Here is a 16,359-nt window from a genome sequence, read left to right as displayed (position 1 = left end):
TTTCGAATTTCTTATAATCTCCATGGCAAAAACGGTAAAAAAACAAAGGGAATTGTATATAACGTTAAATAATGGCGCTTCTCGTGTTCGTAGGTACACACATATGCAAGAGAGATAAAAGATCGTGATTGATAAAAAAAATATATATATGTATACGTCATATATGTATATATACACAGTATGTACAATCTGCATGTTCATATCTCATGAGGAAATAAATTGAAATTCTTTTCAGCTATGCAAAAAATGTGTATGTGTGTTTAGTCTCGAACACTAAACATTTTTCTTTCTTTCTATATACAATATGAGACAATAATAATAAATTGCGATCTATTTACAAAATTCCTGCACAATTTCATAAAAAATGCAATGACGTATGTGATAATATTTCGTATCACGAACATAATTGCACGCTCACAATTTTATCTGTCAAATGCTATAATGCAATTAATTTCTAACTAACAAAAAAAATCTTACGAGATATATTTAATAATTTACTAGGAAGAAGTATGTTGGAATTAAATTTTTTTTCAAGATGTAAAAATAAAATCTCATAATTCATGATTCGCCGAAAAGAAATCCTTAATAAAATAATATCGAATCTTAAAAAAACTCAGCATGATTATGACAGAATAATAAAAATAAATTTGTGATATCGCGATTGGATAATTCCAATTCAAACTATTTGAGTAAAAATTACGAACGAATGCATAAGATGTTTTCTAGCAACGGAACACAGTAGTATATCTTTCAAATTTTAATTCTACCACACTGGAAAAAAAATTTTGTTGGATTAACAAAAATTCTGTTCGAAAATGGACGAAACGGAATTACTAGTTGAATCTACCAGAATTCCTTTTAATGCAACAAGAATCTACCAAAATTCCTTTTAATGCAACAAGCATCTTGTTTGTACAACAAATCAGTTTGTTGGTGCAAACAAGATATTTGTTGTATTAAAAGGAATTCTGGTAGATTCAACCAGAATTCCGTTTCGTCCATTTTCGAACAGAATTTTTGTTAATCCAACAAAATTTTTTTTTCAGTGCAGAGATATATCATTCTAAAGAAAAGACAAATGATGAATACTAAATATAAAAATGTTAATAGGTAACTTTTCAGCAAGAAACACACATAAACTCAATATCACATGATTGTTTATCAAATAAAAAACTTTTGGAGACTTAAAAGATTATCTATCACTGGAAAAAAAATTTTGTTGGATTAACAAAAATTCTGTTCGAAAATGGACGAAATGGAATTACTAGTTGAATCTACCAGAATTCCTTTTAATGCAACAAGAATCTACCAAAATTCCTTTTAATGTAACAAGCATCTTGTTTGTACAACAAATCAATTTGTTGGTGCAAACAAGATATTTGTTGTATTAAAAGGAATTCTGGTAGATTCAACCAGAATTCCGTTTCGTCCATTTTCGAACAGAATTTTTGTTAATCCAACAAAATTTTTTTTTTCAGTGTACTCGCCAATTGCATAATATTGTGTTTATCTGTGTCGAACATTTTAGCTGTGTATCACGTTGCTGAAGAGTATGATCATCATCGATTGCTCTTGGCAAGAAATCACCACGTCATTTGATTTATATCTCACCGAAATATTCCCCCAATAGAAAACGCAAACTCTTATATATATTTTACTCTTACATCTTGAAAAGCACCTAGAAATCACTTAATAAAGTAAGTCCTCATGATCATTGCGAGATAGTAACGCGCATCATCGAGAGAAGAGGATTGACGGAATGTTCTGCGACGTTACAAGCCATGTAACAACGAATAAACACACAATATAGTGTGTACACTGTGAGAAAATTCTGTGCAGAAACTTTACACGACATCGCGAGCATTCGTTAACCATTCATTGTTATCAAGACACACAATCTTCTCGTTCAATCTCCTATACCTCTATTTTTCTCTATCTTACGTTAAAAATTTAGCGAGTAAACGAGAGTGTGCGAAATACCTGTGTTCCTTTTCTTCTCTTCTCGCGGAGAGTTCAGATATACTTGTTCAAATAGGCGATCGTCAATGTACGGATGTTGCCAAATTGGGAATCCTCTCTTGACCTTCTACGACGCATTCGTGATCTCTGATGCTGAAAGCTTCAAAATATTGTGCGACGTGACGCACAAGAAAGTGGAAGATTACATCGCGCCTCGGAGAGGCTCCTCGAAACGCGGAAGCATTTTGTCCAAGGATAAACAGAAGAATTCTTCGCGAGATCGATCGCGCAAAAATACACATACTCACATCTCCATAGCGTAGAGTGACGAAAACAAGAGCCTTTTTCCCCCCCTCCCCCTTTCGATAGGCTGTGGACGCGACATCATCATCATCATCGACTGCATCGGCGGCAGCAACGACTAGGATGACGACGATGACGATGACGTGGGCGACGACGAAGAAAGAGAGGGTGCCGCGCAGGAAAGGAGGTAGATGAACGACGCCCGCGGCACACAGTCCTCAGCCCGGGGTGGGTGGGGTCTTGTGTCAGTGAATATTGAAATTGTACTGTTTGCGGCTGGACGAGATACGGAGCCACCGGCTGACCGCGAGCGGCTCCGGATGACAGTTCGACCAGGAGATGTCGCCGAAGTGCGGATACGGCGACGACGCGGTCGTCGTCGCCTCGAACTGGATCGACGCGGACGTCGAGTAGTCCTGCGACTGAGACTGGGAGCAGGACAACGACTGCTCGAAGCTTTGGTGAGACTTGCCGTGCCTCTTCTGCTGCCGCGAGGACATCTGGTTCGCGTGATTCAGCCTCTTGCCGTTGATCTGACTGGGGTGCTGCTGCTCCAGCTGTTCCACGGGCTCGAACAGATTCAGGCTCGGCATCGAGGCCTGTATCTGATGCTGGTAGCTCCTGACCGAGACCGGCGACTGCGACTGAGAATGACTGTTCGGTCGCGATGATTGTATCTGCATCACCAACTGAGATTTTGCATGATCCTTGGTGGTCGCGGTGTAAACTGGAGAATATATAGACATGCTTTCGGCGTCGATGTCCACCGGAGTCTCGCCCTCGAGCGAGACCGTCGCGACTACCGTAGGTGGTTGCACGCAGGTGGTTGGCAGTGGCATTGACGATATAACCGGCATCGCGGCAGGAGTCGTCGCGGTGCTGGGTATCAAGGTGGCCACTGCCGGCGAGTCTTCGTTGCTCGCGCCAGGTAACGGAGACAGAGACGGCAGCATCACGGATATGGGTCCCATCATCGAGCTGGATTGTTGTTGTTGTTGCTGTTGCTGCGACGAGCCGACGTCGCCGCTTCCGGCGCCGCTGTTGCTGCCGCTGTTGTTGCTGTCGGCGGTCGCGACGGTAGAGTTGACCACAAGAGTGGACTCTAGACTCCGCAGCTCCTCCGCGTTGGCGAAGTCCTCTTCGAGCTTGGTCTAAAAAAGAGAAGCGTTGGCGACTCGTAGAGTAAGAATCGTGGATCTCCGTAGGAGAAGGTGGCGTTTAAATGCCCAAAAGAAACCATGCCTTACAGGTTTAGTGGAGCCATGCGGGGCCAGACACCGATAAAGCAAATCAACAGCCTGCAATAACAAAAACAGAAAACAAGTATCAACCGACACCCTCTCTGCCTTTGCCTTTTTTTAACGCGCGGTATCTCATTCTATCTGGGTCGATTAATCCGCGTTTGTTTTGACAGTATTAAACCATTTTTGTGATTTCTCTACTTTGAATGCAAAATATTTCTCATATCTAAATACATTTGTCAAAATTGCTGATAATCGCATTAGCAAAAATATCAAAGAAATTATATTTTATATATGACAAAGTGAAAAGAAAATATTTTAATAGATCTTTTAAAACAGTTTTGACTTTTTATTATATATTCTCTGAAATTATTTATTAAAGCTAAATTAATAACTTTATAATTGAAACGTTTGTAATATAATCTATGGTTTAATTTAAAAATATATCATGTATCATTTAGTATTACTAGAATATTTTCTAAAAATATATTAATATAATATACGTACGTATTGTCAGATAGATTTAAATATTAAAAATAAAATTCTGTGAAATATAAAATCGAAAACGTAATATTAAAGTTGTATAATGCAAGAAAATGATCAGGTATATTGGATTCATTTCTATAGAAAGTACGTAGAAACCACGATATTCTTCTGATATATTATTCAATTTCATGCTTTTTTTTTAAGCTTCTCTTAATTTTGATTTCTTGACAATCATTAGAATTTCTTTAAAAAGGATGCTTGAAGAAATAGTTGATAAAAACATCTTGCAATTATTTTTATTTTGCGAAATAAAATACTAAGTTATTTACGTTTTAAACCGCAAGAAAGCTTCTGATAATTGTAAAACAATTTTAAATTATTTATTAATCTTTGTTTATGAGACTTACTTGACTCAATAACTTTGATATCAACATTATCAAGGCATGGCCTTCAATAAATAAAAAATGTTTTCTATATAGAAACTGCGTGACAATGTTTAAATCATTATAAACATTAATATTATCGTGTCTATTAAAAAATGTATAAATAAACCAAAAAATATACTCATATGTAATATTTACATAATTTTCTTCATATAAATATTTCAAATTAAATGTAAAAAAATATAAAAATGATTAAAAGTAATATCTTAAAAATCAAAAACTTTTCTATGCGATTCAAAGTGCAAATCACTTAAGATTTCACTACCACACAAAATATATCTCAAAATAAAAGACATGTAGACACGATAATATTAATGTTTATAATGATTTAAACATTGTCACGCAAAGTTTCTATATAGAAAACATTTTTTATTTATTGAAGGCCATACCTTGATAATGTTGATCTCAAAATAATCCATGAAATCTTTTTCATGGAGATTTATTAAATAATTGAAGTTATTAATTTAAGTAATCTACCTTTTTATCGTTTCACACATAAAAAGAAAGATATGTCTACGTTACTTTCTTTACACCTGCTTTTCAATATCTGACATTATGAGAATATGCAGAAATGAAAGTTCTTTCGAAAGCGTAAAATACAAAATAAGAGAATCAACATCATGCACAATGTCTCAAACTTATCGTAAAGCTATACAACAATTTTGTTCGGAAAGTAAGAAAGCCACATATTCGAATATATATAGCGTTCGCATTTTTTTTCTTCAAATGCGTTACGAGAATAATAATAAATCCAACACAAGGGAGAAACTGTATATACTTATATACAGATTCGCCTCAACCACACACATCGATCAAGTTGAAACTTTCATTTCGTCGGCTACGCCAGCAATCTAGCTCCTAGGCACAGATTGCTCGCGCAGAGGAGAAGACTGATAGAGTAACATGGCATATGAAGAAGAGTCACATCGAGGATACTACAGAGACGAGATAATGAGGAAAGAAATGTGTATAAGAGAGACCCAGATAGCAACTGTACGTCATTTTGATATCTAAAGACGTCATTTTGACATTTAATGACATTGTTTTTACATTTAATAACGTTATTCGACATCTAATGACATCATTTTGACATTTAATGACGTCAGTTGCTACATGGGAGTCTTGAGTATACAAAAAAATAAATCTTGCGGGAAAGAGAAACAATAGAAAAAAAAGAGTAACCGTTCGCTCACCTTTGGCAGTGGATATGTGTCTGGCAGCGATAGTACGGGCGGCGAGCTCGGCGACACTTCCGGCTCGGCGATGGAAACTGGGGTATTTGGAGTAAGGGGAGTGTTTAAGCTGGACGCCGCGGTGGCGGCGGCAGCGACGGTAACGGCCGAGGATACGGTAACGGTGCCGGAGACCGTCATCTTCGTCGCCTGCCGGCTGCTGCCGCCGCCGCCGCCGCTGCTCGGCTGTTCCTTCGCGGCCCTGTGCTCCGCGAGGAGCTTGTCGAAGGTTTTGCTGCGACCGACGACCGTGCGGCGCAGCGAGACGGTGTGAGCCTTGCACGTGAGTGACCTGGTGCAGGGCTTGCCGGTCTCCTCGTTCCAGACGCCACAGTGCCGGTCGGGATCGTATTCGCGGTCCTTGAGCAGAGAGCGATCCGTTTTGAGCCTCTTTCGGCGAGGCTGGCTGCCGCTGCTGCTGTTGCTGCTGCTGATCCCGGGGCTTTTGCCAGGACTGCTGCTGCTGTTCGTTGATACATTGATGAGGCTCGAAGGTCCGGTTACGTTAGGGGATGCGGTTTGCACCTGGATAGATTCCAGGGGTGAGCGAGGTGATAGAGAGATCGGTAGCGAGCTGCTCGCGGATAAGTTTGTCTGGTCCGCAGTACGCTTGACAATTGTGTGGTTCAGCTTTATGTTCCCTGCGCTGGGAATCGAAGAGGACGAAGATGATGTTGGTAGTTGAGTGGTGGTTTTTTTCAGCTTTGACACTTTGCAGAAAGGAGTCTTCACAACCGGCTTCACGATCGGATTCGATGGAGGCGGAAAGTTCGGTGTGCCTGAAGGATGGCGACACTCTGTGGCAAAAGAGAAGATGATGTTTATAATTTCTTTACATATCTATCTTTATATGTATCTACAAATACTTATACCATTCTTTTTTACTTTAAACTACATTTCATCTTAAGCTATATTGCTATTAATTGCTTGTATGCGTATAATACTTTATATTAAAATCACACATTATAAATAAAAATATATAAATTAAAAATCGAATTATTTAATATTTATCTATATTTACTAAATAATTGAAATTTTTCATAATTTATCTTGAAATTATTGAGAGCTCTATATTTCTATATTCTACATTTCTTTTGTAGACACACGTTATAATTATAAATATAAATTTAATTGAATTTACAAGTATAATTGTACTGTATTAAACTAATATAACAATGAATAAGTGAAAATACATACCCATATGTTGAATAAGGGCTTGCGGTTTCACTATGGCATTACAAATTTCACATACCACTCCGTAAAAATCATCCCTTTCTGGACAGAAGCCATATAAATCAATGTCTGAAAAATATTTCATTAAATTAATATTGTAGCAAAGAATAAGATTGAAATAACAAACTACAATATGTTACGTGTATATTATTTTAAGAAGACATCAAATAGAGAGGATATTTAAGAAAGTATAATATTGAGAGTATATGAACTATCGCAAAATTACCTTCTGCAGAAAGACGTGTGACTGAGCTTGACGGTTGAACATCTGTTTCTTCATCACCTAAAATATACAATACACAATTTTATAATAGCATTAAATATTAGCAAATGTAAAATTTACTTGTTCCAAGAGAAACAATAATCCTTAAATTATATACTTGATAATATAAAACATATATTTCATCATGCAACGAATTAGAAATTATACTTATTTATGTATTGTGATTAAATTGCAAAAAAAAGATCTATACTTCAATATATTAATTCAAAATATTATTTACATACTACTCTACAATTATCTATATGTGATATTATCTATTAAAAAATCACACAATTATGTGTTCCATTTTTAATCATACATATTTATGTATGAAATATATAATATTCAAATAATCACTTTATTTTTTAATAATTCTAACTCAACATTTAAACAGAAATGTGAAATAAAGAACACAATGTTGTGGTATAAGTCTCATATTTTTATTTTCATCTCGTAAATACATGCACACAATTCACGACTTCTGTACAGGATTTAAAATTCGTGAAAAGGAAATATTGAGTCTTTTTTTTTTTTTCAATAACAGTGTCTCCTGTCAAAAATAGCTAAAGAGAACAGAAACGTCTATTGAATCTATTCAAGACATATCAATTATTTTCGGCGATCAAGAGAGATATCGTACGCTCGTTCTTGTATCAAATTACATAATTGTAGATCCTGAAAATCATTTTTCACACCGACAAGGGGAGGCGGGATGTCAATTAAAAAATAAAAAAATAAAAAAAAAATAAAAAAAAAAGAAACATCGCCTCCCGATGCCGATGGATGTCAGAAGAAAACACATCGCCTCTCCTTCGACGCTCGCGCGCGCTCGCACGGGGAGCGTCGAAGCGAGGTTAGGGTAAGCGCGGCCCTCGACGCCGCCGTCGCCGTCGCGCCTCCTGGGGGACGCGGCGTCGGAGGGCTCCGCGGCGACAGGTTTGAGCGCACTTACTCAGCGGCTTGTCCCGTCCGATTCTTTCGATCCAGCTGGACCAGGGCTGGCCGTGATAAAATGTTGGGCTGTCACTTCCCGACATTGCCAATGGCGCTCGCGTTCCGAGTGAAACACGGCGCGGGTCCACGCGTGTACCGTGTCGTAGCGTGGCGAGTGTGTTATTTTTTTTTTTCTCTCTGTTTTTTCTCCTCCTTTCTTTCTCTTTTCTTTTCGGAAGAGCCGCGTGGATGGCGAGACGGATGGGTCGGAATTGTCAGCAATTGTCAGGCGCGGCGAAATATTTTAACCCCAACACTCCCTCTCCTCCGTCGCCCTCCTCCTTTCCGCGTGCGCGACCAGACGCATTTGCTGTCTTCCCCCTTCCGTCCCTTCCGCCAGCTGTTCACAGAGAGTCATACGCGTTGCACACGCGACAAGAGAGAGAGAGAGATGTATATATGTATATTTATGTATATAGAATATCCGATTTTTTTTTTGTTTTGTTTTGCGAAACTAAATCTCGATTTTGACAGATCGACTTCGCGAACGCGTCATCATCACGCGATCGAGCCGCTTCGAGAGAGAAAGAGAGAGAGAGAAACCCGTAGTTCCGCGTGGCTCCTCGGCCACCGAATATATCACACACACTTACGCACGACGCTCGTTGCACGCGCGCACAGCGGACACTGTCGCTCGCCGCGCCAGCGCATTGGCCGGCCGGCGCTTGACGTCACGAGCCGCCGCCGCGCGGCGTCCGCCAATAGCGTGCGAGCGAGTACGCGACGCGCACGCGCGCGGCGAAGGTTCATATTCGTCGCCGCCGCCGACGGTGCACAGTGTGAATCGCGTTACACGCGCGTATCTCTCTCCTCTCTTCGCCGGGTTCCAGTGGCCTTTAATTCCGCTGCCATTCACGTACGTGAGTTCATTGATAAATTTCTGTTTAGATCTTGAACATTATTATTCTGGGTAAACAATGTCTTTATCTGGCGCATTTATATTAAGAAATTTGTTTAAGAGAATCAAATAATATATATTATATATTTTATATTATATATAAAAAACTATATATATATATATATATATATATATATATACATATATACATTGAAGAAAATTTATTTTGTTCGAATAAGTATTTATTTGAATACTGCCAAATCAATCATTTATTTGAAACTAATAATATTTATTTGATATGAAAAATATTTATTTGATATAAGAAAATTTTTTTTTCAAAACAAATAAATATTTATTTGTTTCAAATAAATGATTTATTTGGCAGTATTGAACTAAATATATATTAATTTAGTAATTTTTTTCAGTGTATATATTTATTATTTTAAATTAAATAAAATTATATATTATATATAAATAACTATATATACATATATATAGGATGTATTTAAATAAGTGTGGAAAATTTTAGAAAATTTGCCAAAAATTAAAGCAGGTTTCTTATATAAACATATACTCTCTTATACCTTTCCTTGAGGAGTTACACTTTTCTAAAGAGGGATTAAAAATTTTATTCTTTTTCTCAATTTCAAATTTAAAATAATGAAACAGAAAATATCCACACCAAGTTTCATTTTTTTAATTTGTCTGAAATTTGAGAAAAGAATAAAAACTTTATGTTTATCTCCCTCCTTAAAAAAGTGTAACTCCTCAGAGAGGGATATAAGAGTATATATGTTTATATAAAAAACTCCCCTTAATTTTTGACATCTAAAATTTTTCGCACTTATTTAGATACACCCTATATATATTATATATATTTATTTATTTATTTATTTATTATTTTAAATTTCAATTTAATTTTTTTCGAGCTGTAGCTGTAGAGTGTTATAAAAAATACTATAATTTCAAGAAAGAAAACATTGTGTGTAAAAAATTTTCTTTTCTATTTTTTTCATATACAAAAATCCACCGACTAATTCTATTTTATAAAAAAACACGATAATTATACGAACTTATAATCAAGATATGTTTGTTTCAACCACATCCGATGACGCCTTTATTATCGAGAAACCGAATTGATATGAATATAATGACTCTTTTAAAAACCGCAGATTCGCGTATCTCTTTCTCAGAGAATGTTTTGACTAGGAACAACCGCTGTCGCCAGCGGCCATAAATATTGACGATCGTGTTCCCTCTTATCCTCTAGCGCTAAAAGCACGAATACTTAATTTTACAGTCTTGATATGTGTTCAAAATTTTCAAATTCGCGGTCGATCGCATTCTTTTAACCCGCGAAAAACGACGTCGGGTTCGGTTGCATCTGGGCCGGTTGGGCGCTGTTATTTCCATCTCCCCGATGAGCTTGAATCGCCTGCCAGTTGATGTACCAGAAGGGTTGCTTGTCCCTTGGCCAGGTCTTGATTCTGTTCACCAGATCGATGTCACCGTGAGCGTCCACGGGCAGATCGGACGGGATTATCGGACTCAAAGCTGGTGCAGCTGCAGCCGATGCAGGTGCAATCGTGCTACCACCGATTCGATTTCCAAGTAAATCCGTCCCTAAAGCTGCCTGAGTTCCTTGACCGGTTTGGTTTATTGGTCCCGCTTGACCTTGACTCGCGGCGCCCGCTTGACCTTGACTCGCGGTTCCCGGTTGACCTTGAATCGCGATGCCCGGTTGACTCGCGAAGCTCGGTTGACCTTGAATCCCGAAGCCCGGTTGGCCTTGAATCCCGATGCCCGGTTGGCCTTGAATCGCGATGCCGGGTTGACCTTGACTCACGGTGCCCATTTGACCTTGATTCCCTATGCCCGCTTGGGCCGCTTGTTCCGCTGCTATTCGCTCGTCGATGTACTGAGGCAGAACCTGAGGTAGACGACTGTTACTGCTACCAGCATGCCATGGTCTTTGCGATTGCACCAAGCAAAACATTGCGATGCTGAGAAGTATGACGTGCTTCAGCTGCAATTGCAATTTTAAAAATTTTGAGGAAAAATTTATATTTTATTCTAATTTAAGAAATAAGTAAGTTTTTATTAGAGTAACACTTGTGTACATAAAAAATCGTTAAGTCAATATAATGTTTAAAATTATTGAAATTATTTTCTAAACAAAACTCTCATCATGTGTACTGCGAAATTTTTATATATTTATATTTAATATAATATATAGATTGTGCAATACAAAGTATTAAATACCTATTGCAATAAATATTAGAGTAAAATGTATACATAAATGTATGTATGTATATATATGTAAATACCAGAACAATAATGTTTTTAATTATAAAAAAACGAATTAATTTCTACTAAAAAGAATCTGCTTATAAAAATGTTTTACTAAAATCTTATCTAAAATTGCGAAAATTATACAATTAATATATATCCATTAACAGAACATAAGATATTAAAAAGATCAATTGTATTTACCATGATTGTCGAATGTGTCGAGATATCCACGAGCTTGGTAAATAAGTCCAAGATGATTTCACCAACAGTTTATATAATATTTCTAACTGGAGATCGGAGAACTCAACGAGACCATGCGATTTTACCGTTCGAACTTGAAATGCTGGTGTGGCAAGCAACTCTTCTGCTATATAAATCGTTCGGCCATATTATGATTTCCCCCACTATGAAATTGAGTCATCCGTCTGTTGGGAAACTTGGTTGTAAACTTCCCGTTGAATATATATCGCGATATCGTGTAGGATGCGAAAGTCCTTCCGAAGCAACAAGAATCTCGGATAAGAAAGTATTCCCCAAGAGCGTCTGGGATAAACCAATTTCGCCAAGAAAGCAGTTCTCCAACTTGCAATTTATCGATGATAATTTATTTCGTTTTTTTCAACTTGATTAATTTACGTACGTAAATTCTGAAGAATAAAAGAAACTTTGCAAAATTTAATTTTATATGAGATTATTTAATTTTTGCATAAATTTTTATATAATATGTTCAACAGAAAAAGAAAAATTTAATAGTAATCCTATTTTATAGAAATTATAGTTTTGCCTAATATAAATGTACAAATCTTTACACGTATTATTTAGATAATAAATATATTCATTTTTTTTATCACATTGAAAACATTATTTTGATATATATTTATACTAAAATTAATTTGAAAAATTTTATTATTTTATATACGTTTCACTTTAATATTTATTGCAATATTTAATAACTAATATTGCATAATTTATATACTAATACTACATAATATAATAAATAATATAATTAATAATTAATAATAAATATAACATAATTTTCAGTAAATATAAGTAGTTTTATTTAGATATAGATTAATTTAAAATCCATTATGATAAATTATATAATTGCAGAAGACCATTTTTTATATTAATAATATAGTAACAATATTATATGAATTCTTTTCACATTCTTTTATGAAAGGGAAAGGGATGCTGAGTTAAGCTTTTCTTCTTTCCCGAAATCTGAAATTTAACCATCTAAAAATTTCTCGCACTTATAATAGAACACTGTTTTATTAAGCAAGTAAACTATACAGTTTATTGCTTAATATTAAATATAAAAATGTAATAGCTCGCTCAGAGTTCTAGTAATCTCCCATTTTCTCTTTCTTCTTTCCTCTGAAACAAAATTTTAAATACGTCACTGCGCGTTTCGAGTTCCTATATGTGATATTTTATCATAACAAATAAGAATAAAACTGCAAAGTCAGCATTGCCGAGATGAATTTCATGCTTTCCCAGCTTCGCCAACATATTACGTCTGCGCTTATATTTATCACAGCGTTTCATTGTGGTTTTAACGAAGCTTATAATCTGTTGAAGCATTAATTAAATCCATAAATCTGCGCACTCGTTGCGGATCCATCAATATTATCCGAAAAAAGAGATGCGTATTTTATTTGTATTTTAAATAATGAGAATTATAAATTCGCGACTTACTCAGAAATGATCGTTTAATGAGAAATATCAATTGAAAAGTGTTATCTAAAATGACGCCGTGACCTCAAGGAGACCTTTAGAGATCATTGATTTTTTTTAAATATAATTATGCTTTTTCAGTATTACGCACTGTTTCTTATCGATATTTTGCTAATAATTTGAAAGATAAGGGAGGCTAAATTAAAAAAAAATCAAACTTACGCTTGACATTTGATACAATAACATATATAACATTTATAACTCGTGTGTAAAAGAAGGTGTAGAAGATAAAAAATATATTTGTAATATAAATTTGTATCCAATAAATTTCCATGTTTTTAGTTGGAAATTCTTGATCTCTTTATCAAAGGAGGTGAATGATGATTCTAAGAATTATAGTTTTTCAGTTATGGTTTAATTATATTATTATTTAGAGATTATATACATAGTCAGAATAATATAAATAGTATTTCTCTAAAATAAATATATCATTTTTGCAAACTTTCTTATTGCAAAACATTTATTTACATAAAATCGCAATTAATCTATATATATAAATATTTGTTTACGATATAAAAATTGATACATTAAAAAAAAAATTATTGAATTCGAATAAGTATGTATATTTCAATACTGCCCAATGAATTATTTATTTGAAGCTAATAATATTGATTTGATATGAAAAATATTTATTTGATATAAGAAAATCTTTTTCGAAACAAATAAAATATTTATTTATTTCAAATAAATGATTTATTTGAGAATAGTCAAATAAATATTTATTAATTTAGTCATTTTTTCAGTGTATTATATCTAAGTCTAAAAGAAATGTATCTTAGTCACATTTTGCATTATTATTTTAAATACCGACACGATTTCTTTCAAAGTGATTAGATAAAGTTTTTATATTTTCTTTTGTATTATAATGATCTTCGTGCTTGCGCATTTCTAATCTTTATCGAATATTTTTACAATTCTTGCGAAGAGCAGTTGAAATAAATTATATATTGTATATTCTTCATGTTTTCACTTGGCTGTAATGAGATTGTGCCGCGTAAAAAGTGAAAATTAAAAGCTGTTGATACTATACAGGTTTGTATGGAAACAGCTGTCAATCCGGGTTTTTCCCAACCCGCGTTTCGAACCATAATCAGGCATAATAAATTTCACAGCAGATTATCAGCAACATCCGTAATTCCTGTTAACGTGATAAAGTAAAATCTCGCTTTTAGCGCGAATCTCTGTCTCTCTTTTCATCATTGTTAGAATTGTATGACTGGCAAAAATATACATTTATTATACATAAACGCAAAAACACCAAAATCATATATAAAATTCGTAACAAAGGAATAAAATATATTTTAGATATAATATATTTCTAAAAGAGAATTTATACGCATAATGAATAAAATTACATTTTGTTCTAAAATTACTCTATAGAGAGAATGCGTCAGTTTCAACTATATTAATTATTGAATAAAAAACATGCAAGCACAAATATAATAATATATTTATTTTTGAACACTTGCTTTGATAAAGGGATATGCAAATAATTTTTAATTTATTGTGTGACTAAATAAATATTTTTGAATATTTAAATGATAGAAATTGGATATATAGTTAAGTATGTATACAATTTAATTTTTATAATTATAAATATCGTATATAATAGAATTTTGTCGAGTTGCAGAATATTATTGTCAGGATATGAATGATGCTGAAAGAATGTTTGTTACTAGTACTTTTCTCATGTAATTAATGCGGTTTCGAAGAATTGTTTGAACGAGAAATTCATTGTTCCCATATTTATATTATGGATTTATTGTTATTCTACATTGTTGTGTAAATAAAAATCAAAACATTCTCGACATGCCTAAAAGCTTGTCATATTCATTTATAATATATTGAAATCTCCTACGTCATGGAATAATAACTGCGTGTCAGATATAGATAATGCTCGCTTATTCATATGAAAAATATTGATCTTTGATATGTAGATCAGTATGAATAAATAATAACTGTGTTAATAAAAATAGCATGTTCTACAATAAGCGGAAATTTTAATGTTTTTCATGCGTTAAAATAAATATTAATTGTAGGTATAAATAAGATAATAAATTTAAATGTAACATTAATTATTATTTATATAACTTCTCATTAATTTCTTCTTTATTAATTATAATTTATTTTGCAATATGCAATTAAATTATATGTATATATAATTATAAATTATATTAGTATTTTAATAAATACAGATGTGTAATGATGTGTGATGCGATAATAACTTAATTTATTTATATCTTATATTAAATAATAAATTAATTAATTGCTCATTAAAATACATTTTAGACGATGCGTCATTTTGTGATGGATTGACACATAAATATTCTCTCACCGTGTTGATATGATACATATACAAATAAAATGAAATTTTAACGAATAGTTTATAGAAATGTGAGCTCACCCAACTGTGCATTTTTCTCTCACTACTAAATAAAACTTACGGCGCAAATCATCGATAAGGAAACCAGTTTCAGCGCAGTGTTTTTAGTTAAATATGATAATTTGTCATGTTGCAATATTCGTATTCGTTCATTTTAATAGCCAGAATCATCACGAGTATGTGTGCGCATTTATAATACTGAATAAGAAACTATAAATATATATAAATATAATAAATTGAGAAGAAAAAAATGAGAGATATTATTTTCTTTCATCAAAAGAATAAAATTTCTAAAAACTTTTTTATTATTTTATAAAGTTCTAAAATTTCCTAGCATTTTTTAACGATCCATTCGATGAAATGGATTATTCTCGAATCGAAATGTAATGGTTCGATTTTATGAAACATTCGATTTTAATTAATATAGATTTATTGGATATACGTACATGTATTTTTAATCCAGAAACTTGCGAAGAAGATGAAATGTATTTAGAGCTGCACGAGCACATAGAATTATGTTATATCTCTATATCACTACGTTTCCCTTTCTGAACCATCGTAGACCGCGTGTGCGTGTCAAGCGCACTTTGCCATTTATGAAATCATTACAATGACCTTGGGTCAATAAACGTACTCCTTTGTATCAGTCATTCAGATATTGCATATTGCAATTATGACACGGTCCGCATCGAGTCTTACGATATCTTATATTATAAGCGTGCGTAATCTATTTTACAATTAATAATCTTGCTCTTATTTTTTATAAAATATTTTATTTTTCGAAAAAAAATATATATATATAATTAAAACACATGTTACGTGTCCTTTTTATCTTATTTTTTACGTTTTGTTTTTTTATATTTTTAATTTAATTTTTTTATATTTTTATTTAACTTTTGTATACAAATTTAGGATTATATTTGCAATCATATATATATATATATATATATGATTGCA

At 33.8% G+C, this 16,359-nt stretch overlaps 2 protein-coding genes across 3 annotated transcripts; both read right to left on the bottom strand.

Moving 5' to 3' along the window:
* Positions 1 to 2,451: 2,451 nt before the first annotated feature.
* On the bottom strand, positions 2,452 to 9,913 carry LOC114936686 (uncharacterized). Of its 2 annotated transcripts, XM_029309957.2 has the most exons (6): positions 8,112 to 9,913; positions 7,124 to 7,180; positions 6,862 to 6,966; positions 5,626 to 6,461; positions 3,510 to 3,560; positions 2,452 to 3,413 (listed from the first exon to the last, which is right to left on the bottom strand). In XM_029309957.2, the coding sequence occupies exons 1-6, from the start codon at positions 8,194 to 8,196 to the stop codon at positions 2,508 to 2,510; spliced, it is 2,040 nt and encodes a 679-aa protein (XP_029165790.1). In that variant the 5' UTR covers positions 8,197 to 9,913; the 3' UTR covers positions 2,452 to 2,507. The 2 variants fall into 2 exon arrangements, with proteins under 2 accessions (XP_029165790.1, XP_029165792.1); XM_029309959.2 differs by lacking the exon at positions 3,510 to 3,560.
* Positions 9,914 to 9,970: 57 nt separating this feature from the next.
* Positions 9,971 to 11,649, bottom strand: LOC114936689 (uncharacterized). The gene is made up of 2 exons (XM_029309963.2): positions 11,484 to 11,649; positions 9,971 to 11,016 (listed from the first exon to the last, which is right to left on the bottom strand). Exons 1-2 carry the CDS (start codon positions 11,484 to 11,486, stop codon positions 10,339 to 10,341), a joined length of 681 nt encoding a protein of 226 aa, XP_029165796.1. The 5' UTR covers positions 11,487 to 11,649; the 3' UTR covers positions 9,971 to 10,338.
* Positions 11,650 to 16,359: the final 4,710 nt, after the last annotated feature.

Source organism: Nylanderia fulva, unplaced genomic scaffold, assembly GCF_048542155.1.
Source record: "Nylanderia fulva isolate GAGA-0341 unplaced genomic scaffold, ASM4854215v1 Scaffold12, whole genome shotgun sequence".
NCBI lineage: Eukaryota > Metazoa > Arthropoda > Insecta > Hymenoptera > Formicidae > Nylanderia > Nylanderia fulva.
The sequence above is the reverse complement of the archived record's forward strand: the minus strand, read 5'-3'. Positions and strand labels throughout refer to the sequence as shown.